This window comes from Nyctereutes procyonoides, unplaced genomic scaffold (genome assembly GCF_905146905.1).
Source record: "Nyctereutes procyonoides isolate TBG_1078 unplaced genomic scaffold, NYPRO_anot_genome, whole genome shotgun sequence".
In the NCBI taxonomy this organism is placed as follows: domain Eukaryota; kingdom Metazoa; phylum Chordata; class Mammalia; order Carnivora; family Canidae; genus Nyctereutes; species Nyctereutes procyonoides.
This window is the reverse complement of record NW_026575031.1, coordinates 9,706,038-9,730,197: the sequence shown is the minus strand read 5'-3', so window position 1 is coordinate 9,730,197 and position 24,160 is coordinate 9,706,038. Positions and strand designations below refer to the sequence as shown.

Sequence of the window (24,160 nt, the reverse complement as noted above, 5' to 3'; positions counted from 1 at the left end):
GGTTCTTCAAAAGTTAAATATAGAACTACCCTAGGATCCAGCAATCTCATGTTTGGTATTTATCTGAAGGAAATAATATTACTATATTGATATATCTTCACTCCCATGTTTATTGCAGCATTATTGACAATAGCCAAGGTATGGAAACAACCCCAGTGTCTGTCAGTGGATGAATTGACAAAGATGTCACATGCGTGTGCGCACAACACACACGTGCACATGCACACACACAAATATTATTTAGTCACAAAAAAGAAAGGAAATCCTTCCGTTTACTACAATATGGATGGACTTCGAGGACATTATGCCAAGTGAAGGATAAGTCAGGGAACAACAAATATAGTATCACTTATATGTGGAGTATAAAAAAGCTGAACTCCTAGAAACAGAGAGTAAATTGGTGGTTACCAGGGGCTGGGGAATGGGGAGATGTTAGTTAAAGAATATAAACTTCCAGTTGGTAGACAAATTCTGGAGACCTAATGGCATTGTGATTATAGTTAACAATAGTGTATTATAGACTGCAAACTTACCAAGAGAACAGATCTTAAATGTTCTTACCCCCACAAAGGAGGAATAACTATGCCATGTGATGGAGGTGTTAGCAACACTACCATTTGTACTCACTTTAGATAATTTGGAAAGAATAGAAAAAATGAAAAGAAACAAAAGAAAAATTACTAAAGTAGTGATCATCTTACCATTTATAAATGTAACAGATCAACATGTTGTATACCTTAAACTTACAAAATATCATATACCAATTATCTCTCAGTAAAAAAAAAAACCCTAAAAACACAGTTATCATAATAAATTGGCATATTTCCATCGTGGAAAATTTTGCAACTCCAGAAACATAGAGAAGGAGAACATCACCCTGCAGGTTTTCAGGCATGGGCCCTTCAGCCTTGCTGCCCCTCATTGGTTCTGCAGGTTCACGTGGCACCTCTCACCACCCACTTTTCCCTTCTTCCTCTGTTTTTTTTTTTTTTTTAATTTATTTTGATTTTGCAAGCTCCACCCTGTGTGCCAGCTGTGCCTGTTCCCACTGAGTGCCAAGGGCATTTCTGTGGGGCTCTGCCACTGCTGTGTTCCAGGTGGCTCCCACCCACCTGCGGGAGGGAGACTGGGGCTGGCTCCTAGGGAAATCTGAAACTTTGCTCTACCTGCCAAGTGCCTCACGCCCCTTTGTTTAGTCATTGGCCCCCCTATCAGGTTGGTCTGAGGTTGCAAAACTCCCTGGCTATGTCACTTGTGTCCCTGGAAGGGGAACAGTGGACAGGCTTCCTCTTGAGCCTTCAAGGGCCTTCGACAGGGGGATTAGCCACTTCTACCTTCCCAATCAACTTTTCAAATAATTTCCAGTCTCCTCACCCAAAAATTGGCTTTAAAAATTTTACTCTGTAGTGTTTTCTTTTTTTGTGTGTGTGAGCAAGCCTGTCTGGCTCCATTTCCCTACTTCAGTTGGACACGCTAGACCATCTCAAAGTCCCTTCCAATTCCAAAGCCCCTCAGGGTCCAGGGCACAGAGGTTCATGCCCCCTGCTGCAGATCACCTTCAGATTACATCCTGACTGACCCCACTTCACTGTCCTCACCCTCCCCTTGTCTCACAAACCGTGTGTGCTGGCCTCTCAGGCAGTGATGACCACAAATAAACTCTGAAAGAAATGTCTGAGATGTGGAGAAAGGGACACAAAGCAGGCCAGCCCCCAAGTCTCCTAATTGCAGGTCTTCCTCAGCAACCCCCCATGGTGTTCTGGAGATGATGGCACTCATGTCTTTTTGGCTGGTAGCTTTGGGGTCCATGCTGTTCAGCATCAATGTGTGATATAAAGCAAAGAGCTCTTGAGGCACCTGGGTGGCTCAGTCAGTTAAGTGTCTGCCTTAGGCTCAGGTCATGATCCCAAGGTCCCACGATTGAGCCTCACATCGAGCCCCACATCGGGCTCCCTGCTCAGCAAGTAGTCTGCTTCTCCCTCTTCCTCTGCCTACCACTCATCCTGCTTGTGCTCTCTCAGTCTCTCTCTTTTTGTCTCCCTCCAATAAATAAATGAAAATCTTTTTAAAAAAGAATAAAACTCTGGGCCAAGTCCTGGGTCCCTCCGATGCAAGACAATGCCAACAACAGTAGCAGAGCCCTCAAAGGGTTGCTGTGAGGATCAAATGAGTGAGTGCATCCCAAAGAGCTTTGTCATTCATGAAATACATCCATGTCTTCTGATCAATTTAATCACTTCTGCTGGGTGACTGTCTCCATTCCTGGTCATAGCAAAAGGGAGGAAGCAGAGGAACGTAACTGGATCTGTCAATTTGGGTTTCCCTTTGCTATTGTCTGTGGGGGAACCCCTTCCCTCCCCTTAGACCTGGGCACCCATGGAGCCATGAACCTTTAGTCTACAGATAAGGAAACTGGAATGTGCCTAAGGGCATACTGGGAATTCATGGTAAGGCCAGAATTATCATCCTAGTCTCTCTGAGTCTTAGAAATATCTGGAGGTATCCCATCTTGGGATAGCCGGCCCAGGAGGGTGGCAGGTGAGCCCTCACCTCCCTTCCTGGGTGTTCTAGAGTCTGTTCTGTGCCCTTCCCTTGCAGATCACAGCCCTGCTTCCCTCCAGACAGGGAGGTGCTCATCAACTCTGCTCAGCTTCCCTGGCTTTCCTCTACCTCCCTTATCCTTGACCGAGGTACAAGCTGCTATGATCAGTGCTGCCTCTCTCCTGCAGCACACGCACCTCCACAGACTCTCTGACTAATGTTTGTAGGAATCAAATGAAAAGCTGAACCTGTAAGTCGGCTCATTAGCCCAGCACTGTGAAATAGGCTGTTGTTGTCTCATGGCCACTGGGAACCTTCCTATTTGGCTACCCCACCTCTCCAGGCCTATCTGCCCTCACTGCACTCACCATCCTGTCTCTCCTCACAATTAAGTTCTCCTGCCTAGGGCTCCTCCTCCTCCTCCCCCATACTAACCCAATTCCACTAATGTGGCAATAGGTTCAGGTATTTATCTACTTGTTCATGCATGGGTCATCTTTGAATTCATTCACTGCACTGGCCAGCAGATATGAACTGGAAACTGCCCATCCTTCAGATAGTGCATTAAACACTTACACAGGACTCTAGAGTCTGACTGCATTCAAAATCTGGCTCCAGAAGTTCTTAGTGATCTTGGGAAAACTATTTAATGTCTTTAAGCCTCAATTTCCTCACCTGTAATAGAGAAACAATAATAGTACCTAACTCATGGGAATGGCAAGAAGATTAAGTGAGATAATACACATAAAGAATGTGAGGCAGTGTCTGGAACTGAAAAGATGTCACTAGTCCCACAAGTAGTTTTACTATTAGACATTATCATTAATAAGCCCTGGGGATATAATAATAAGACATAAGCCATCCAGGGGGCTGGGGGAAAGTAGGTTAAGTATTTATAATGTTGAGTATGAGTTGGCTAGTAGGGAATGAAGAGGGATTGCCCCTAAATGCCTGTTGTGGTGGAGAGAGGGTGTTAGGAAGACTTCCTGGAGTGGCAGTGCTTGAGCCTGGATCTCAGAAAGTAGACAACTGAGAGAAGGACATTTCAGAAAGAGACTGACAGGTGCAAGAACACAGGTGCAGGAGAGCAGTTCTGCATCTGAGAATAGCAGGGGTTTGGCCTGAGTGGACTCTGATCCTGAAGGGCTTTGGAGATGATACTGAGAAGTTTGGACTTGACTGGATTTTTTAAAAAAGATTTATTTGTGTGAGACAGAGAGGGAGAGAAAGCAAGGGGAGGAGAGATGGAGGGGCAGAGGGAAAGGAAGAGAGAGAATCTCAAGCAGACTCTTCATTGAGCGCAGAGCCCCACGCAAGGGCTCAATCCCACAACCCTGAGGTCATTATCTGAGCTGAAATCAAGAGTCAGATATTTAGCCAACCAAGCCACCCAGGCACCCCTAAAGGAGAGGGAGTGAGAATCTCAAGCAGGTTCCATGCCCAGTGTGGAGCCCCACACAGGGTTCTATCCCATGACCCTGAGATTACGACCTGAGTGGAAACCAAGAGTCAGAAGCTCAACCGACTGAGCCATCCGTGTGTCCCAACCCACTGCTGGATTTCAAGCCAGGAGTAACTTGACTGAATTGGCACTTCAGAAAAATCATGTTGATGGCTTATTTGGAAAAAAAGATGGGTGGGAGACTGGTTGGGAGTTATCCAGGCAAGGGGGGGGGGTGCTTCAATGAAGGCAGAGCCAAGGGCATAGGGAAGATGGGCTAATTTTTAGGAGATATCAGGAGCTGGACTGGCAGGGCTCAGTTACTGATGGGCTAAAAGGGGTCAGGAAGACAGAGAAATTCAAGGTGGCACCCAGGTTTCTCCCAAAGTGACTGAGTGGGCACCATATTCACTCACCAAGACCAGAAATGCAGGAGAAATGGGAAAGAGGAGGCCCTCCATTCTGGATTGAAGGTGGGTGAGTGTGTGAGGCATGAATTATATATGTGCATGGATACACATACTATAAGAGCAGAATGTGGACAGGGAGAGTCGAAAATACAGGAGAGACAGTTGATGGTGGTGAGTGAGGTTCCTGAGGAGGAAGGTTAAAGGACCCAGAAAGCAGGAGAATGCAAGGAGAGGGGTCCCACAGGAGAGGAAGGCAATGTGGTGGTGGGGTGGAGGAGGGAGGGGTTTAGAGTATCCAGCCCACTCCCTGTAAAGAGCCCTTTCCCCTCCTTCCATCTGTCTTCTCCCATCTGTGCTTTCCTCCCTGCACACTCACTCCCAGGATGTGTGTTGTTCTTAATAGAATCAAGGTCACTCACTGGCATTCCCACTCTCTCACCTATTTCCAAAACTCCTCCATGAATTTTCCCAAGTTTTCTTCCTCTACTCCTCTTATTTGAGTTTTGCCTTCACCTGGCAGGTCTCACTCAACACACCAGCTCTGCCAAAAAAGGAATACCAAAAAATCATACCAACGGTGATCCAGAGTGGGTTTTAGAGTGGGTTCTATTTGCATTTGGTGTCTAGAATGTGACTTTTCAGGAAAAAAGCCAAGCAGAGTTCTAAGCTTGAGTACTCTCCCAGGCTCTCCCAGTTGCGAGCTGTAATCCTGGGACCCCGGTATTCTTTCCTGCAGGGGCAAAGCCCCCTCTACACCTCTGGGAGGTCCCATCTGTTCAGTTCTTCCACTTGGCTCCCCAACTATAGTACAGCACCTGCCATGGAATGCTGCATTGCTCAAGAGCTATCAAAAGCTCACATGGCATAAGGCTTTGAGAGTTCATTGGCCTCCACATTTCATCCCAGACAAGCAACACTGCCAAGAAAAACCTGAAGGCAAGTGAGAAAACCAGTTGTGATCTGCCCAGTAAGCAGGTGGCAGTGCAGCAGCCACCCTGCCTTCTGTGTCTCCTGGAGCCTTGAGGATGGAAGGGGAAAAACACAATCCAGGATCAGTTTCCTGAAGCTCCACACCATCACGCTGTTCTGTGGGAGCAGTCCAGGAACCAGGGGCAACCACCATGGAGCAAGGTAGGAGAGGCCCACAGCGTTGCTAGAGCTGAGGGAGAAGGAAGACATAGAGACTGGAGGAAGTCAAGAGGAGAATGGATTCAGAGGAAGAAAGGAGTAAATAAGGAACTGAGGCAGAAAGAGTAGAAACCCAGAAACCTCAGAATCTAGTGGTAGCCTGAGACCCAGGAGGCAAGGTGGAAACTGACTGATAAACATAGCCAAACAGCTGTGGACCAGCATGCCTACTTCTAGAACCCAGTGGGATGGGGCAGGGCCAGGGCCAGGGATTAGTGGGTCAGGGATCCTGTCCTCTGCCACTTACTGACTCTTTGACATTTAGCAAGTCACTTCTTTAGTTCCCAGCCCCCATGCCCGAAACATGAAGGGGGTTGGACAAGACAATCTTGAAGTTGCCTTTCAGCTCCAAAATCCTCTGCATCTTCATATCTTCTCTTTTTACCCCCACTTCAGAGGGTCTGTTCCTCATTTTAGCTAATCTTCCCACCACTGATCTCTCTATATCAGCTCCCTCCCTAGAAAGCCTAGTATGAAGAGTAAATGGTTAGTTGAAACCATTTATAAGAATGAACTCAAAGCTCTATAAATTTAACAGCCTCACCTTCATTTACTATTATTTGCGTTTAAATTTTTATAAGTTTTACATACACAAGAAATACATGAATACATAATTGGAATAAAATAAAACAATAATTACAGATAAAGCTACAGTCGCTGACTGCCACCCCCAATGCCAGCCTCATCTTGAGAAACCACTGTGGTCATATTTAAGAGAAACTATTGTTACTAGTCTTTTGTCTACATATTTATATTGATCTATATATATATATATATATATCATCAGTATAAGACTAGCTTGTTTTTGGTATATCATAGTATCATCACACTGTACATCTTTTTCTACAACTTGATTTTTTTTCTCACTTAACAGTTTGTGTTGGAGCTCTACCCATGCCAATCAGTACCTATAAATCTACCTCAAAATTTTCCACTTTGCAAAGTATTCCACAGTATGGGTGTAAGTAATTTATCCAGTACCACTTTTTAAAAAAATATTTATTTATTTATGAGAGAGAGATCAGGGGGAAGGTCAGAGGAAGTGAGGAAGAAGATTCCGCAATGAGTGCAGAGCCAGCTGCAGGGCTCGATCCCATGAGCCTGAGATCAAGACCTGAGCCAAAAGGAGGAGCTGGATGCTCAACAGACTGAGCCACTCAGACACCCCTATCCAGTCCCATTTTGATAGGCATTTAGGTTTCCATTTTCCAGTTATATAAGCAGTGTTGCAGGGCACATTCTTATGTATGCCTCTGTACTCAAGTGGGAGTGTCTCTCTAGGATAGATACTGAAATCAATTACTTTAAAAATTCTTCCTATAATTTCCTTTCTATTTCCCTGATCATTTCACCCCCTTGTCCCCTCACATCAAGAACAAATATACCCAAGAGTAAATGTACTTCCTATTTGAACATCTGTCTGGGGTGAAGAATAATCCCAGAATTATAGGCAGAGGTTAACTTGACCTATGATGCATCCAGAGGATGAGATCTGGTTCCAGTGCTTGCTGTCAGGCAAATGTTGCCATACCTGTTGAGTATTATGGGTCACATGATAACATGAATTGGAGCTAGTTAGTGATCTCTGTCTAGTCAACTGGTCTCCAAAAGGAGTGAGCTTTTTTTTTTTTTTTCTACTACTAGAGGAAAGCCCAGATGACAGTGGGCTGGATGTCCTTTCTGAACATGAGTGAAGACCAGCAATGGGCAGCAAGCATTACGTAATGGAAACAGCACAGAACTTGTGCCAGTAATCCTAGGTTCAAGCTTAGATAAAACATTTAATCTGCCTGAACCTTGTTTCCTCATCTTCAAGTGTAAATGACATGACATTTCATCCCTCACATCAAGAACAAATACACCCAATAGTAAATGTACTTCCCATTGTGGTGAGGGTTCAGTAAGATAAAGTGCCTAGGATGGTACCCAGCACATAGTGGATAGGCTTTCAATGAGGTGTTGGTTGAATTTGAAATAAGTGCAGAATGATTCTGCAAAAGATAGAGATTTCTGTTCAAATTAACAAACATCTTTTTCTTTTTGAGATTTTAATTAGTTATTTTACAGAGAGAGAGCAGAGGGAGGGGAAGAGGGGGAGGGAGAAGGAGAAAGAATCTCAAGTAGACTCCATGCTGAGCTTGGAGCCAGATGCAGGGCTCCATCTCACAATCCTGAGATCATGACCTTAGCCAAAACCAAGAGTTGGACACTTAATCAACTGAGCCACCCAGGTTCCCCAACAATGTTTTAGTACCTACAGTGTCCTGATCATTACGCTTATATTTCTTTTATAAGAAACCTCATACCCATTAGTAGTCACACCTCATTCCCACCTCCTCCTAGCCACTGACAAACCCTAATCTACATCTATCTCTATGGGTCTACCTATTCTGTATATTTCATACAAAGTGAATCATATAATATGTGACCTTTTGTGTCTGGCTACTTTCACTTAGTGTAATGTTTTCAAGTTTCATCTATATTATAGTATAATCATTTTTTTTCTTTTTTTTAAATGTTTATTTATTTATGATAGTCACACACAGAGAGAGAGAGAGAGGCAGAGACACAGGCAGAGGGAGAAGCAGGCTCCATGCACCGGGAGCCCGACGTGGGATTCGATCCAGGGTCTCCAGGATCGCGCCCTGGGCCAAAGGCAGGCGCCAAACCGCTGCGCCACCCAGGGATCCCTATTATAGTATATTCAGCATTCCTTTTTGTGGCTGAATAATATCCAATTTTATGGATATACCATATTATTCATCCAGTAATCAGTTAATAGTCATTGGGTTGTTTCCATCTTTTAGCTATTATGAATAATGCTGCTATCAACATTTATGTACAGATTTGTGTGAACATGTTTTCAATTTCTTGGATACATACCTAGGAGTGGAATTGCTGGGTCATATGGTCATAGGGATGTCTATTTTTGACATTTTGAGGAACTGCCATACTGTTTTCCAAAGTGGCTGCACCATTTTACAATCTCACCAGCAATGTATAAGGATTCCAACTTCTCCACATCCTCATCCAACACTTGTTATTTTCTTTCTTATTAGAGCCATCCCAGTGGGTGTGAAGTGGTATTTAATTTGCATCTCCCTAATGATTTATGATATTTAGCATTTTTCATTTGCTTATTGGCCTTTTGCATATATATTTTTTTTTTGGAGAGATGTCTCTTCAGATCAATTGCCCATTTTTTATTTGGGTTATTTTTTTGTCATTAGGTTGGATAAATTCTTTACATATTCTTGATACAAGTCCCTTATCATATATATGATTTACAAATATTTTCTCTCTTTCTATGGGTTGTCTTTTCACTTTATTTTTTCTTTTTTAAATTTTTATTTCTTTTTTCTTAAATTGAGATAAACTGAGGTATTTTTTCTCTTTTCACTTTTTTGATGATGTACTTGAAACAAAAAGTTATTAATTTTGATGAAGTCCAATTTATAGTTTTTCTCTTTTATTGCTTGTGCTTCTATTGTCATATCTAAGAAATCATTCCCTAGTTCAAGATCATGAAGATTTACCCCTATACTTTCTCCTAAATGTTTTATAGTTTTAGCTCTTGCATTTAAACCTTGATTAATTTTGAGTTCATTATTGTATATGGTGTGAGGTAGGGGTGCAACTTCATTCATTATAAGTGTATAGAAATATAACTAATTTTCATATATTCATATTGTATTCTACAACCTTGGTGACTGTGCCAACTAGTTCTAGTTTGATGTGTGGATTTGTTAGAATTTTCTATACTCAAAATCATATGTTAATAAAGATAATTGTACTACTTCTTTCCAATGTATATTGGCTAGAACCTAAAGTACAGGGTTGACTAGATGGAGAGAGAGAGGAGACTACCTTATCTTGTCCCTAATTTTAGGGGAAGTATCTAGTCTTTGACTCTTAAGTATGGTTTTGGCTGTGTATCTTTCATAGATACTCTTTATCAGGTTGAGCAAGTTTACTTATTTTCCTAGAGGTAATTTACTTGTGTTTTTATTATGAGAGGGTGTTGGATTTTATCAAATGCTTTGGTTTATATTTTATAATCTACATACAGCTGAGACAAAACAGCTAGGCCTCTATCCTCATTGGTAGAAGACATCTTATGGTGGAAGACAGATAAATAAAAAAGAAACTACAAAAATATCTGAACATCTCAAGCTGATCCTGAAATTAGTAGGCTTTCAGTAAAAGTTTGTTGATAAAAATGAACAAATGAGCATGATATTAACTCAATGAAGCTATTAAGTTTCCCTGTAAGTGATGCAGTTAAGTACTATAGGTCAATGGGAGATGGGAAGAAGCAGTGGGTCAACTGGAACAGGCCTCATGAAAGAGATAGGTCTTCACCAGGCCTTGGAGGACAAGGTGGAATTCAGTGAGATATTTGGTTAGGACAGATGGAATGAGAAGGCATTCTAAGTTGGGGTTACAGCAGGATCAAAATACATGGAAAAGTAAGGCTACCATTTGCTTGATGACAGATTGGCTATAGGAGAGGGCCCATGCTGGGAGTGGTAGGCAGGGAGAATTCAAGTGTAGGTGAAGACCAGGTGTGGAGGGTCATAAATATCAGATTAAGGAGTGTACCTTTTGTATCATAGGCTGTGGGATATATCAGAATTTTTAAAGCAAAAGGATGGAATGATCAAATTCTCTTGAGGAAAGATAATCCGATGATGTGTTAGGAGAGGTGGTGTAGGAAGCAGGAGACCTGATGGAGACTGTTATGGTCACAAGGTGTGAAGTCAGGAGCTCAGAATTATGTAAATGTGGAAATGGACAGGGGGACACCAGAGATATTTTAATGGGGTAAAGGGACTTGTACACACATGAATGGATAAAGACTCAGAAGGAGATGGGTGAGCGATTGTGCTTTAAATGTTGTGAGTCCAATGGCTCTGGGACTACTGTAAGGCCATGGTCAAACATGGAGAAGTCAGAAATAGAGCCTTTCTCAGGGAGACACACTTGGAGAACAGTGAGATCAATCTGTGTTTTATTAGAAGGTCCAGAAGGCTGGGAATGGGCCTTTCTTCTTCTTCTTCTTTTTTTTTTTTAAGATTTATTTTTATTTAAGGAGGGGGAGTGGCAGAGGGAGATGGAAAGAAGGGAATCTCAAGCAGACTCCCCACTGAGTGTGGAGCCCTATGAGGCCCTTGATCTCACAACCCTGAGATCATGACCTGAGAGGAAACCAAGAGTTGGATGCTTAACTGACTGAGCCACCCAGGCACCCCTGGGAGTGGGCCTTCCTTTGACTATCCTCAGCATCCCAGCTCACAGGGCCTTAAGAACATGGCATTAGTGGTGGTCAGAGAGTCAGCAAATTGCTAAGAGCTTAGCAGCTAACTACCAGATTAGCAGGCTCGTATGGGGGAAAGTGAAACTGTTAACTTGAGTCCAAAAACTGGATGCTGGGATGAATCTGGAGATGTGGTAGGCTGAAGGGAGCAATCAAACTTGGCCAGGACTTCAGAAGAGGTTGGACAGAGGCAGAAAACCATGCACCACTAGGAGGGTATAAAACAGGATTGGGAGAGAGGGTCACAGAAGCAAGGAAAGGAGGAAAGAAGGAAGTAAGAAAGAGGCACTTGCATGCAGGAGCCTCATTTAATCCTCATACCAACCCTGTAAGGCTAGTATTATGGATTATGTTTTACTGACTTGGAAACTGAGGCTCAGAGAGGTCAAGTTTCTTTCTCAAGTTTGTACAATTAGTAAGTGGTAGGCAGGATTGGACAGGTTCCATAATCCTGCCCTTTCATATGCCCCTGGCTGCCCTATTGCAGGGCTGGAGGTGGCCCTCACAGACCTCCAGAGCGCCTGGAACAACCTGCAGCACCACACAGAGGAGATCAGCTCTGAACGACTCCTTGTTCGCCGGGGCCAGGCCTTTAACATCACTCTCTACTTCAGGAACCGGAGCTTCCAGCCAGGCCTGGACAATGTCATCTTCATGGCTGAAACTGGTGAGGACCTCCGAGGGGTCTGTGTGTGTGTGTGTGTGTGTGTGTGTGTGTGTGTGTGTATTTAGGTAGATTCTGGAGGGTTGAGAGGTTACTGATGATAGCCTCAGTTCTGCTTACCTCCCAGGACCCCTACCAGACCTGTCCAACGGGACTCGTGCCCTGTTCAGCCTGACAGGTCGCCATGGCCCCAGCCCGTGGATTGCCTTGCTGGAGAACAACGGGGCCAGCTCCCTGGAGGTGAGCCTGTGCGCTCCTCCCACGGCACCTGTGGGTCGGTATCTCTTGAAAGTTCACATTGACTCTTTCCAGAGGTCCGTCACAGCCTACCAGCTTGGGGAGTTCATCTTACTCTTCAATCCCTGGTGCCCAGGTAAGGTGGAGTGCCTACATGTGGTCTCTTATCTCTGCCCCTTTATCAGTGCCACAGAGGGCCAGGCTCAAGGATTTCTAGACCTCTCTTCCCTGGCTACCAGAAACCTCCCAACTGCTTGCACTCAGCATCTACTCCCAACCACCAACAGGGCAGGAAGAAGTTGCTATTTATTCACTTACTTAGAATTTAAAAAACATGAGCCAAGTTACCTTTATTAAAAAAAAAAACTATTATAGGGGCACCTGGGTGGCTCAGTGGTTAAGCAACTGCCTTTGGCTCGGGTTGTGATCCTGGGGTCCCCAGATTGAGTTCTGAGGCCCCAGGGAGCCTGCTTCTCCTTCTGCTTGTGCCTCTACCTCTCTCTCTCTCTCTCTCTCTGTCTCTCATGAATAAATAAATAAAATCTTAAAAAAGAAAACTATAAAACTATTAAAAATGTTTGACCACTATTAACATCTACCTTTACCATACATTTTTTTTAAAAATTTTATTTATTTACTCATGAGACACACAGAGGCAGAGACGTAGGCAGAGGGAGAAGCAGGCTTTTCACAGGGAACCTCATATAGGACTTGATCCTGGGATCCTGGGATCACATCCTGAGCCAAAGGCAGACACTCAACTGCTGAGCCACCCAGGCATCCCTGCCATACATTTTAAAAAAATATTTTATTTATTTTTTTATTTGAGAGAGAGAGAGAGACCAGTGAGGTCAGGAGGGGGGAGGGGCAGAGGGAAGACTCCCCATTAAGCAGGGACTCCAATGTGGGGATTGATCCCAGGACTCTGGGATCATGACCCAAATCAAAGGCAGATGCTTAACCTGAATCCAAGAGCCACCCCGGCACCCCATCATACATTTTTAAGTTAACTGTTTTCATTGTAAGAATAATAAGTGCACTGCATTGAATGTGGAATGAAGTAAAGGCAAAGAAAGGAGGGAAGGAGGGAAGGAAGGAAGGAAGAAGGAAGGAAGGGGAGGGAGGGAAGGAAGGAAGGTAGGGGAGGGAGGGAAGGAGGGAAGGAAGGAAGGAAGGAAGGAAGAAGGGAAGGAAGGAGAGAAGGAAGGAAGGAAGGAAAGAAAGAAGGAAGGAAGGGGAGGGAGGGAAGGAGGGAAGGGGAGGGAGGGAGAAGGGAGAAAGGAAAGTATAAAGTGACAAGTAAAACCTTATCCCAATCTCCAAGTTCCATCTTCCAGAGGAAAATCCTGTTAACATTACACAATCCTGTGTAGCCTTACCAAAATGTTCTATGCTTAATTAAATATGTATTTATACATAGATGCATACGTGTGTGATTATATAATCATACCACAAATATGATTTTATAGTACATAGTATGCTTTACTCGCTTTTTTCATTCAACAATTCAATTTTGAATGCATTTTCCTATCAATATGTTCTTTTTAATGGCTACAATTACTCCACTGTTTGGATACACCAAATGTTTTAAATTAGTCTCCCTCCTATTATGAGTGTTTTGGCTGTTTCCAGTTTTTATCTTAGACGAACAAAAGTACAGGGAGTATCCCAGCACTACCTGTCCCACAATCCCTGTCATCTAAATCTACCTGGAGGCAGAGTAGTTATACAGACATACAGACACAATGTGGGCAGAATGAAAGACATGCCAAGAGGAAAGAATGGGAAGAAAAGCAGGAAGAGTTGAGAGTAGAGATCGGGCCTGGTGGGCTTTTGGGCAGAGGCCAGATTCAACAGTCTTACTTGTAGTTAGAGGATGTCCTCACCTCTTCCTCCCTCTCATCTCCCTGCTCCCCTAACCTTATCCCAAAGAGGCCAGGTGAGTCATACCAGAAACTGGCTGGGATCTAGCATCTAGCCACCTTCCACCACCTGCAGCAAAGTATCACTGAGTGACCTAGAATTCTTACCCATCAGCCATATGAAAAGGCCCTGTCACTGGGTCAGGGAAGACAGTTGTCTGTCCCTCTCTTTTTCTATTTCTCCCTCTCCTACACACACCCCTGCTGGCCTCCAAGACAATGGGCTTCAGACTTGTATTGAGGTCTCCCCTGAGCTGTGAGGAGGAAAAGTGATATCTGCAGGGCCTTCATTTTTGAAGCTGTGCTCCATTCAAGTGCCAGGGAGACTCAGTATGGGGCTAGAGATCAGTAGAGGCTGAAGTCAGAATCTGTGGCTACCCTACTGCCATGTCCACCATATTGGCTGGGGAGGCCCACCTTGCAGCTCAGGTCACTACTAGCCTCTGCTATGAGGAGGGATGTGTGTGTTTTCAATCATGAACTCGCAGGTCTCACCACACTGGTGCAAGACCTCAATAAAATGCATCTCCCCAAGGGGTCCTCTTCTATTGGCGTCCATACAGTCCATGAGGCTGAGGAAGCGAGGAGAGTACTTTTACCTAAGGGTTTGGTGGGGCCTCCAAACAGTTCCAAGACACTGCAGAGAGGACACCTGCCCCCATGGCCTCTCTTTGCTCATTCTCAACTTTAAAAAGATAATTTTTTATATCATGAAAGTAATATATGATCATTCCAGAAAATCTGGAGAATACCAACAGGCAAAAAGAAAAAAAACCCAATTACTATTAACATCTTTCAGGATAGCCTTCAAAATCCTCTGCATAAATATGCTTTTAACAAATATCAATTCATGCTATAACATTATTACAGAGCCCATTTAAACTTAATATATCACATGTAGATTTCAATGCCTATACATACCATTTTGTAATCTTATATTAATGGTGTGCAGAATTCTGGCTATTTAGCTCCCAAGAACCAGGCATTTAGGTTGTTTCCAGCTTCTCAGTGTTATAAACAGCATGAGCTAAACAGCTTAGAATCCAAATCTTTGTGTACTTCTTAAATACTGTCTTTAGGTTAAATTCCTACAAAAGGAATGAGGAGGTTAATGCGAACCCCTACATTCTGGTTTGCTCTTTTCCAATCAGGATTAGTTGAGTGAAGCAGAAAGATTATGGAATATGGTGTCATATGGACTCTGTTCAAATTTCACTGTACTTACATGTGATTTGGACTTATTATCACTTTGAGCCTGTTCCCTCAATCTTAAATGGGGTCAGGATGTAAATGTGCTTTGTGAACCAAGGAATTCCACGAAAGGTAAATTTTTACTATTCAACCTCATATTTGTATCAAATGTGTGTTGCTGATGTTGAGGGATTATAGAAGGTGGTCTCTCCAAGAACCAGCCCCCTTCTGCCCATCTTGGTGTCATCCAGTGCTCTCCCCAGAGCTCTTTTTTTTTTTTTAAGATTTTATTTATTTGAGAGACAGAGAGAGCATGAGTTGGGGAGAGATGGAGGGAGAGGGATAAGCAGATTTCCCACTGAGGCCAGAGCCCTGAGCCCAGAGTGGTTCTAGGATCATGACCTGAGTAGAAGGCAGATGCTTAATGGACTGAGCCGAGCCATTCAGGTGCCCCCAGACCTCAGTTGTCATGGGACTTTGCCTTCTAGGAATGGGAATGGGGCAGGAAGGGCAAAATAACTTCTGTACTTTGTATTCTCCTACTCTAATTCCTAGAGGATTCTGTCTACTTGGACAGCGAACCCCAGAGGCAGGAATATGTAGTGAATGATTACGGCTTCATTTACCAAGGGAACAAGAACTGGATCCGCCCATGCCCTTGGAACTATGGACAAGTAAGTCTCAGTCCTACTCATGGTTCATGGGAAGAGGGGAGCAGGGTTCTCCTCATGCAGAATTCACCCAGAACTGACAGATGAGAACAGTAAAGTGTGAGATGACACTCCAGACAGCTAGATGAGCAGTCATAGAAAGTTGGAAGGTGTTCTTTGCTGATCATGTCTGATTTGGACATCAGGATCTAAGGGGGAAGGGCAGCTAAAGGCATTCACCCTGAAATTTCATGAGCGTGATGATGAGGACGAAGGGACAATAGTGATGCTGGCCATGATGGTGCCTGGTTTTTGTTTGTTGAACTATTTCCGGTAGGACCCCATTTGCCTCTCTCACTTTATCTTCATCACCCAGGCCACAGACCCTAGGACCAGTTCTGTCACATTGAGGAAGCTTGTCCTGGAACATCTCAGCCAGAAGCCAGGTTGCTAAGCAGTGATGCATTTCCCTCCCAGTACCTATTGCCTCTTTGTTTTTATTAGATATCTTTTTCTTTTTTAAAAAAAGATTTTATTTATTTATTCATGAGAGACAGAGAGAGAGAAGCAGAGACACAGGCAGAGGGAGAAGCAGGCTCCATACAGGGAACCTGATGTGGAACTCAATCCCGGGACTCCAGGATCATGTCCTGAGCCGAAGGCAGATCCTCAACCACTGAGCCACCCAGGCATCCCAATTAGAATATCTTTTTCATTATAAAGTAACATATGGCTGTTTTAAAAACTTTACAAGGAAATGTTGCAAAAATGTGTACTTAGAACATGAAGGCCATGCTAAGCGCTGTCATCAGCATAGTGTATGTCCCTGTACATTTTGTTTTCTGTACATATTCTAAAACATGATTTTATTGTAATAATAGCATCATGTTAAACATGATGCTTTGCAACTCTTGCCTTCATGAAAGCCTGCCTCCCACATAAAGCTCAGCATACAGCAGGTGCCCCAGGAATTCCAGCAGCAGGCCAGGGAAGAGGGTTCTCAAGGTTGAGTCCTAGCACCACAACACTGCTGCTGGGAGAAGATCAGCACTGGCTGCCAGATAGCTATTGGCTGGGAAATCCTGGGGCACCTTGTGGAGCCTTGTGTCCATTTTATATGGGTTCCTCTCTTGGATGTGTCCAAATAAAACTCTAACACATGTGGCCTCAGCCATAACCTAGGCTCCCCAGGTAGCCATAGGCAAAATGAGACCTGGCAACTTCACCTGGCCCCAAATGACCTCCCCAGCTCCTCACCTGGCATGCACAAATGAGGATCTGGAGAGCCCCTTGAGACAGGAGCTTACCATCATCTGTGAGGAACAGAAGTGAGCAGCTGCTACTTTCTGAGCCCTGGGTCCCTCTCTTTCTCTCTCCCTCTTGTTCAGTAGACTTACATTGAATACCTGCTGAGTGCCAGGCAGGGTGCTAGGTGCTAGGGAATATGAAAATGAATTAAATACTGTCCTTGAGCTCACAGTGAGTGGAGAAACAGTCAAATAAGCAGGTCACTTACTATGCAATGAGAATTGCAAAGACTAAGATAGGCACAGAATGTTCTGGGAGCCCAGGGGAGGAGCACAGGGTTGGATATGGAGCTGTCAGGGAAACTTCCTAGGAAGGGAGATGCTCAAACTGAGTTAGCCAAGTGAAGAAAAGTGGGGAAAATATCCAAGGCAGAGGAAGTATGAGCCAAAACACAAAGATGAGAAACAGTTTGATCTGCTGCAAGGGTTACAAGGAATCTGGTGTTGCTGGAGCAAAATTATGAAGGAGGAAGTATTGAGACATGATGCTGGAGAGGAGGAAGGGGGCCAGATCAGAGAAGGTCTTATGTGGCTTATAGAGGAGATTAGAACTTTGACTCTGAAGGCCCAGGGGCCTTTGAATATTTTAAAGCAGAAAAGTGAACTGATGAAACTGTCCCGTGGGGAAGATGGGTCATAGAAGCCCTTCTTCTACTTCTTCTTTTTTTTTTTAAAGATTTTATTTATTTATTTATTCATGAGACACACACACACACACAGAGAGAGAGAGAGAGAGAGAGAGAGAGAGAGAGAGGCAGAGACACAGGCAGAGGGAGAAGCAGGCTCCATGCAGGGAGCCTGACATGGGACTCAATCCGGGGTCTCCAAGATCACGCCCTGGGCTGAAGGCGGCGCTAAACCACTGAGCCACCCGGGCTGCCCCATAGAAGCCTTCTAATCCTATTGTTGTCCTGTGGGAATATTACATGGGAACAAAAGCATTCATTTACTCCCATTCAACCATGGAGTTGAATGCATGGAATCCCTACTATGTGCTGGGCACCGTGCCAGGTCTGGAGCATAGAGTTGCAAGAACAGCTGGAGAGGGACAGCGCATATGCTCAGGCAGGGAAGACAGAATGTGGCTCCATCATAACTGAAGCTAAACCAGGCTTGGGTTTAGGGAAAGCCTCAGATAAAATGGCATCCATGCCAAGCCCAAAGGACAAGTCGGCCTGCCTTGGGTGGGAAGTTTCCATACCTCACATGCTATTAGTCATTCCAGAGCCCAACTGAGTCACAGATGCCAATGGCAAGTTGGCACCAGCACCTGAGCAGTAGTTGCCAATGATGAGCTGGGTCAGCAGGTGGAGGTGGAAGATGAGGCAACACGGTTTTAGTAAGAACATCCCCTGGGCTCCAGAGTGTGGAGATTGAGAGAAGAGGGAGAAAGAGACAGTTTAACCAGTCAGACTCACTGGAGAAAAACTCCAGGGATTTGATCTATAGGACATACAAACCAGGAGAGTTGTGACCCCAGAGCTCTCAGACCCTATGCCTGCTCAGGAGGTAGTTCATGTCTGAGCTACTGGGCACAGTTACCTTCCAAATGGGTTTGCACTCCACAAACACACCCCATTGGAGAGCTGGGTAGGGTGGGTCATGAATTTCTTTCCCTATCTATATGTGCCCATCATGGGTGCCTTGCCTCTCTGCATCTCCCTTTGTAGTTTGAAGAGAATATCATAGACATCTGCCTGGAGCTGCTAGACAAGAGCCTGAACTTCCAGACTGACCCAGCCACAGACTGTGCCCTGCGGGGAAGCCCTGTCTACATCAGCAGAGTGGTGTGTGCCATGGTGAGGTTGGCTCTGGCTCTGCCCACCCAGGGTATGTCCAGGGAGGGAGGAAGCTGTGTGTGGGGGATACTCACTCACAGTTGTTCCCTGCAATGGGGGATGAAGAGTCAAGAACAGAGGCCCTCTGGTAAAGCTAATTTGGCTGAGACTGAAAAAAAAAATCTGGGCAACAGGTTTTCTCCGCTGAGCTCTGAATTAGCTGGGTATGGGCCATCACCTTGATTAATTTCAAATTGCCTGTTTTAGGGAAGGCCACGTGTAGCTCTGGTTTGGAAATAGTCTTGGTTTTTTTGTAAATTTCCTTTGCTCTGAAGTATTGTTAAGAGCTCTCAGAGCAAGCTCTAGCTTTGCAAGGGGTGGGTAGAAATAGAATAATAAACAAACAGTGGAGACAAGTCAGAAGGGCCAGCTTCCCATCCTCACCCCTTCCCTAGCAAGGTCTGGAAATCCCCACATAAAATGAGATCAGAGTCCACTGTGTTTCAGGCCCAAAGATCTTGCAAGGCAGCCCACACATCACATCTTGCTGAGGAAAAGGATGCTTCCAAGTGTCTATACATGGTTTCTCTTCAGATCAACAGCAATGATGACAATGGGGTGCTCAATGGAAACTGGAGTGAGAATTACTTAGATGGTATCAACCCTGCAGAATGGACCGGCAGCGTGGCCATCCTGAAACAATGGCACGCCACAGGCTGCCAACCAGTGCGCTACGGGCAGTGCTGGGTCTTTGCTGCCATCATGTGCACAGGTAGGAAGCGGAAACGGTCCCATGAAGAGAACCAAAAGTGTACTGGCTCATGTCTTAGTACTCTGAACCATTCTCATCCCAGGGAGCATTTCAAAGGAAGCCCCTTCTGTAAAACTGTCTCATCACTGACTTCCAGCATTCATGTATCTGGGCTTATTTTAGAGAATGGTCCTGAGGTAGGAATTGCACACTTCCTTGCTCTTCTCTTCCTTTGATTTTGGACAACCTAAGAGGCTGGTTAGAAATTGACTGGTCCAAGACAGGAATAAGATGAAAGGCCAAATAATTAGAAAACTTACAAACTGATTAGTGTTCTAAGCTAAGAGAGTGGTCTTGACATGGAAGGAAAGTGTGCATCCGAGTGGTGGTATGGGCCATGGGGCCAGAGCAAGATGATGGTTGAGGTAAAATGTTCACCAGGCTTAGAGGCCTGACTCAGGCCAGGGAGGTAGGGGATGAAGGAAAACAGGAGGTCAGCTTTTCAGATAGGGAATAGATGCTACATGGGTAGAAGAAAAGCTAAAAAATATGTATGGGGGGCAGCACCTGGGTGGCTTAGTTCATCAAGCCGCTGACTCTTGAATTCAGCTCAGGTCATGATCTCAGGATCATGAGATTGAGTCCTGAGAGATGGGCTCCACACTCAGCAGGAAGCCTGCTTGAGATTCTCTCTCTCTCAAATAAATAAATAAATAAATCTTTAAAAATTTATAAAAATAAAGTAAGTAAAAAATACGTATGGGAGAAAGAAAGTAGATGAAAGTTGATTTGCAGGTGGCAGGAGGAGCAAGCAGAAGAAAGAGGGGGGCAGTGAATCTTGAGGCAAATGACACCTGGAAATGAGTTACACATTAGGGATAGCAAGAGGAGGCCCTTTGCTTCACCCAGGGTCCAGCTTGTTACTGGTCCTGACCCTCACCCTGCCCCCCATGCCTAGGCCAGCTCTCAGCCTCTAGGCATCTGTATCTGTATACCTGACTTGGGTCATAGTCAGGAAATTCTTATTCTTGTTAGTCAGGGAAAGAGACCAAATAACAGCTCTTGCTCATAGGGCTCTCTACTCCAACCCAGGGAGGCCAGCTCTGCTCACAATTTAGTGTTTATTCCTTTCATGTAGGAATTCCCTATAGGACAGGGGTGACTGAGTGGCACAGTCTGATTCTTGGTTTTGGCTCAGGTCATGATCTCAGCGTCATGAAATAGAGCTCCGCTGTGTCAGGCTCTGTGCTCCAAAGGGGAGTATGCTTAAGATTCTCTCTTCCTCTGCCCCTCCCCACTGTGTTCTCAGTCTCTTTAATAAGTAAATAAGTAAATAAATACCTTAAAAGAAAGAAAGAAAAAAATTCCCTGTATGACAAAATCTAGTGCAGTCTGTGTGCATATATATGTTAAGCCCACCTCTGGGCTCTTGGAGGAAGCCTAAAAACAACCCAGCTGCTGAGCAGCGAGTTCCAGGCCTCTGGCCAAGGGTACAGGAGGTTCCTGTCAACACCCACAGAGGATGACTTCACATGGGTTGATGAGGAAGAAGTCCTGAACTCTTCCTCCACTGCAGCTGCAGAGCCTCATCAAAGCTGGAGGCTTTGATTGCCCAGAAGCAAGAAATCAGGAATTGAACAGCTTTGATACTTAGAGCCACAGAGATATGGGTAAACTGGGCCGTCTGAGTCATCCAGGGAGCAGGCACAGGACTGGCAGACAGAGAAAGGATCAGTCCTGTGCATGATGGAGAGGGTTCTTCTACATGGAAAAACCTAGAGAAAAATGGGCAGGAGAGGAAGAGGACCAGGGCTTTGGTGTGGTTGTCTGGAACTGGGGGATGAGAGGGGTGCAGCCAGTTAATGGATATTATGCAACAAGAGCAGACCAATTAAAATGTTTATGAGAATCATGGCCCTTTAGTGACCTGGGGTGCAAAGGGTTGGGCAAAGTGGGTCAAATGTGGCTTGATCCAACTGCTGCTCAGGCAGCAGCAGTCTTTCCCAAAAGGGCCAACATGGTGTATATTAATAAATATGTCTGTTTGAAAAACTTATTTAAAAAAAAAAAGAAAAACTTATTTATTCACCCAGTTACACTTAGTGAGTCCTTATTCTATGCTAGGCACTGTGCTTTAAGTACTCTTGGATACAAAGATGGGTAAGACCCAGCCTCTATCCTCCACTAAAAGTTAAGGATTTATCAAATTTCTTAGCCCAATATAGCTGCCAAAGCATATTTATTAGTAGTATTATTATTTCACATTCACAATAGCTGACATTTACTGAGGACTTCTTTTGTGCCAGGCATTGTGCTAAAATTTTGGCAACCTGGAATAATGGTGAGGCATGTGAACTCTGGAAGTAGACTGCTTGGATTCAAATATCAGCACTACCATCAATTAGCTGAGTGGCTTTGGGCAAGTCGCTTAACTTGTGCCCCAGATTTATCATGGGGAAAGTAATAGTACCTACTTCATAGGTTTATTGGAAGGATTGAAGGAATTCATATATGGAGAGTACTAACAATAAATAGTGCCCAGCTACAGTGGATGCAAATTAGATATCATTACCATCATTCTACAGATGAGGAAACTGAGGCTTGAAGTGACCAAGTGACTCTTGTCTGACTCAGAAATGCATTCTCCCCTATGCAGCACTGCCTCTGTTCAGAACTGCCTATTTAAATGTCAACATATTGGGGCACCTGGGTGGTTCAGTGGTTGAGCATCTGCCTTTGGTTCAGGTTGTGATCCAGGGGTCCTGGGATCGAGTTCTACATCAAATTCCCCACAGGCTCCCTGCTTTTCCCTCTGCCTATGTCTCTGCCTCATTCTGTGTCTCTCATGAATAAATAAATATGATCTTTAAAAATAAATAAAATCTTTTAAAAACTTTTTAAAAATTAAAAAATAAATGTCAACATATTAACTTCAATTTCCTAGTAAAAAAATCACCAGAAGGAAAATTTGCATGCATCAAAAATGCACTTATAATTTTTGAACGGGCTTTTTCTTTGACATTCATTTAGTTGGCTGTTATTTTAGGAATTTCAGACAAATCTCTAGCCTACCTTTTCTGTACTCGGGGTTGGCCACCCACAGCTCTTAGTCATCAGGTTTTTCCTGTTCTAGCCATCCACTCCCTGTGACAGGGAACCTGGAGAGAGTTCCAACAGATACACCCCTTTCCCGCCACCGCCACCATTTGTTAGGGTTCTGAGACTGGTTCTTTTACACTCTTCTTGCCCTTTTAAACTACAGCTTTTTTTTCTATATCCAAGGGTAGACTAATCTCCCAGTCCCTCAGTACTATTCCCTCCCCACTGCAGTTCATGGAGTTGGGGTGGGAGTTCCCTTAGTCACCATGTCTCCCTCTCTCTTACCACTCTTTATGTGGTCTCTAGCTTTCTTGTGCAGAAGCTGGTCAATCAGCCCTCAGTTCTTCTTCAAGAGGAATTGCTCTATAAATAGTTACAGATTTGGCATGTCTGTGGAGGAGGTGAGTTCAAGGTCTTCCTCTGTCACCATCTTGGATCAGAACTCTTGAATTTACAAGGGTGAATTTTATGGTATGTGAATTATATCTCAATAAAGTTGGGTTTTTGCTTTTGTTTTTTTGTTTTTGTTTTCACTTTTTTTAAATTTTTTTTTATTTATGATAGTCACAGAGAGAGAGAGAGAGAGAGAGAGGCAGAGACACAGGCAGAGGGAGAAGCAGGCTCCATGCACCGGGAGCCTGATGTGGGATTCGATCCCTGGTCTCCAGGATCGCGCCCTGGGCCAAAGGCAGGCGCCAAACCGCTGCGCCACCCAGGGATCCCTGTTTTCACTTTTATTATTTTTTATTTTTTATCTTCATAAATTTATTTTTTATTGGTGTTCAATTTGCCAACATATAGAATAACACCCAGTGCTCATCCTGTCAAGTGCCCACTTCAGTGCCCGTCACTCAGTCACCCCCACCCCCTGCCCACTTCCCCTTCCACCACCCTAGTTCGTTTCCCAGAGTTAGGAGCCAGGCATCCTGGGAAGGTGCCTGGTCTGTTCCTGCCCACAGCTGCATGGGGTGGGGGAAGGGGCAGCAATGACTTGGAAGACATGAATGTTGACTGTGAGCAGGTCTATGGGGCATGATCCTCTCCTCTGTAGACACCTGGGGCCAGGAGCCATGGTGAGAAAGGTGTAGGAAATGAGGAGGCTGTGTTGGTTGGGGCTGGGCCGTCCTTTCTTCACCTAAAACTATGTCATGTGTATATCTTCCGTGTATTGGATCCCCACTTATGAGATCCTCTGCTTAAAACTTTTTTGAACACATCTAAGCTAGATGTCATCTAAGATTTCTTCTCCCTTAGTTGTATAGTGGCTTCTATAAAGTACCTCATTATCTTCCTTTCGAATACAACTCTTGTTCCCATTGTTTTTATTGAGCCCTTAGCTCTCAAAGAAGGAACCTCAGCCAAGGTCCTGGTGTATTATTTTGCCTCAACCTTTAGCTCAAACACAAATCTACTATTATTCCCCATTGATTTATGAAACATCTCAGATTGTGTAGAATGTTCCTTTACTAGGCTGTCGGTTAATATATGGCTGGCACCTAGAAAAATGCCTGGCACATGGTTTTACATAAATGTTAGCTATTATATTTAGTCTGATACTGTTTTAATCTCAAACTATTGGACTCCAGAGGTCTTGCTGGGTCTTGCTTATGAAGTGTTTTTACTCATCCCCTAAAACTCAGTTCCCCATCATCTCTATCACTTTT

At 44.3% G+C, this 24,160-nt stretch overlaps 1 protein-coding gene across 3 annotated transcripts in view; it reads left to right on the top strand.

The window, feature by feature from the left end:
• Nucleotides 1–5,351: 5,351 nt before the first annotated feature.
• The window catches only part of TGM5 (transglutaminase 5), a 31,408-nt gene continuing 12,599 nt past the window's right edge, over nt 5,352–24,160 (top strand). For 2 of the 3 annotated variants that reach the window (XM_055316823.1, XM_055316825.1), the window contains exons 1-6: nt 5,352–5,523; nt 11,385–11,564; nt 11,689–11,934; nt 15,467–15,585; nt 18,539–18,667; nt 19,154–19,418. In XM_055316823.1, the coding sequence (XP_055172798.1) occupies nt 5,514–5,523; nt 11,385–11,564; nt 11,689–11,934; nt 15,467–15,585; nt 18,539–18,667; nt 19,154–19,418 (949 nt within the window). In that variant the 5' untranslated portion in view covers nt 5,352–5,513. The remainder of the gene's footprint in view (nt 5,524–11,384; nt 11,565–11,688; nt 11,935–15,466; nt 15,586–18,538; nt 18,668–19,153; nt 19,419–24,160) is intronic. The other variant, XM_055316824.1, reaches the window with a different exon arrangement.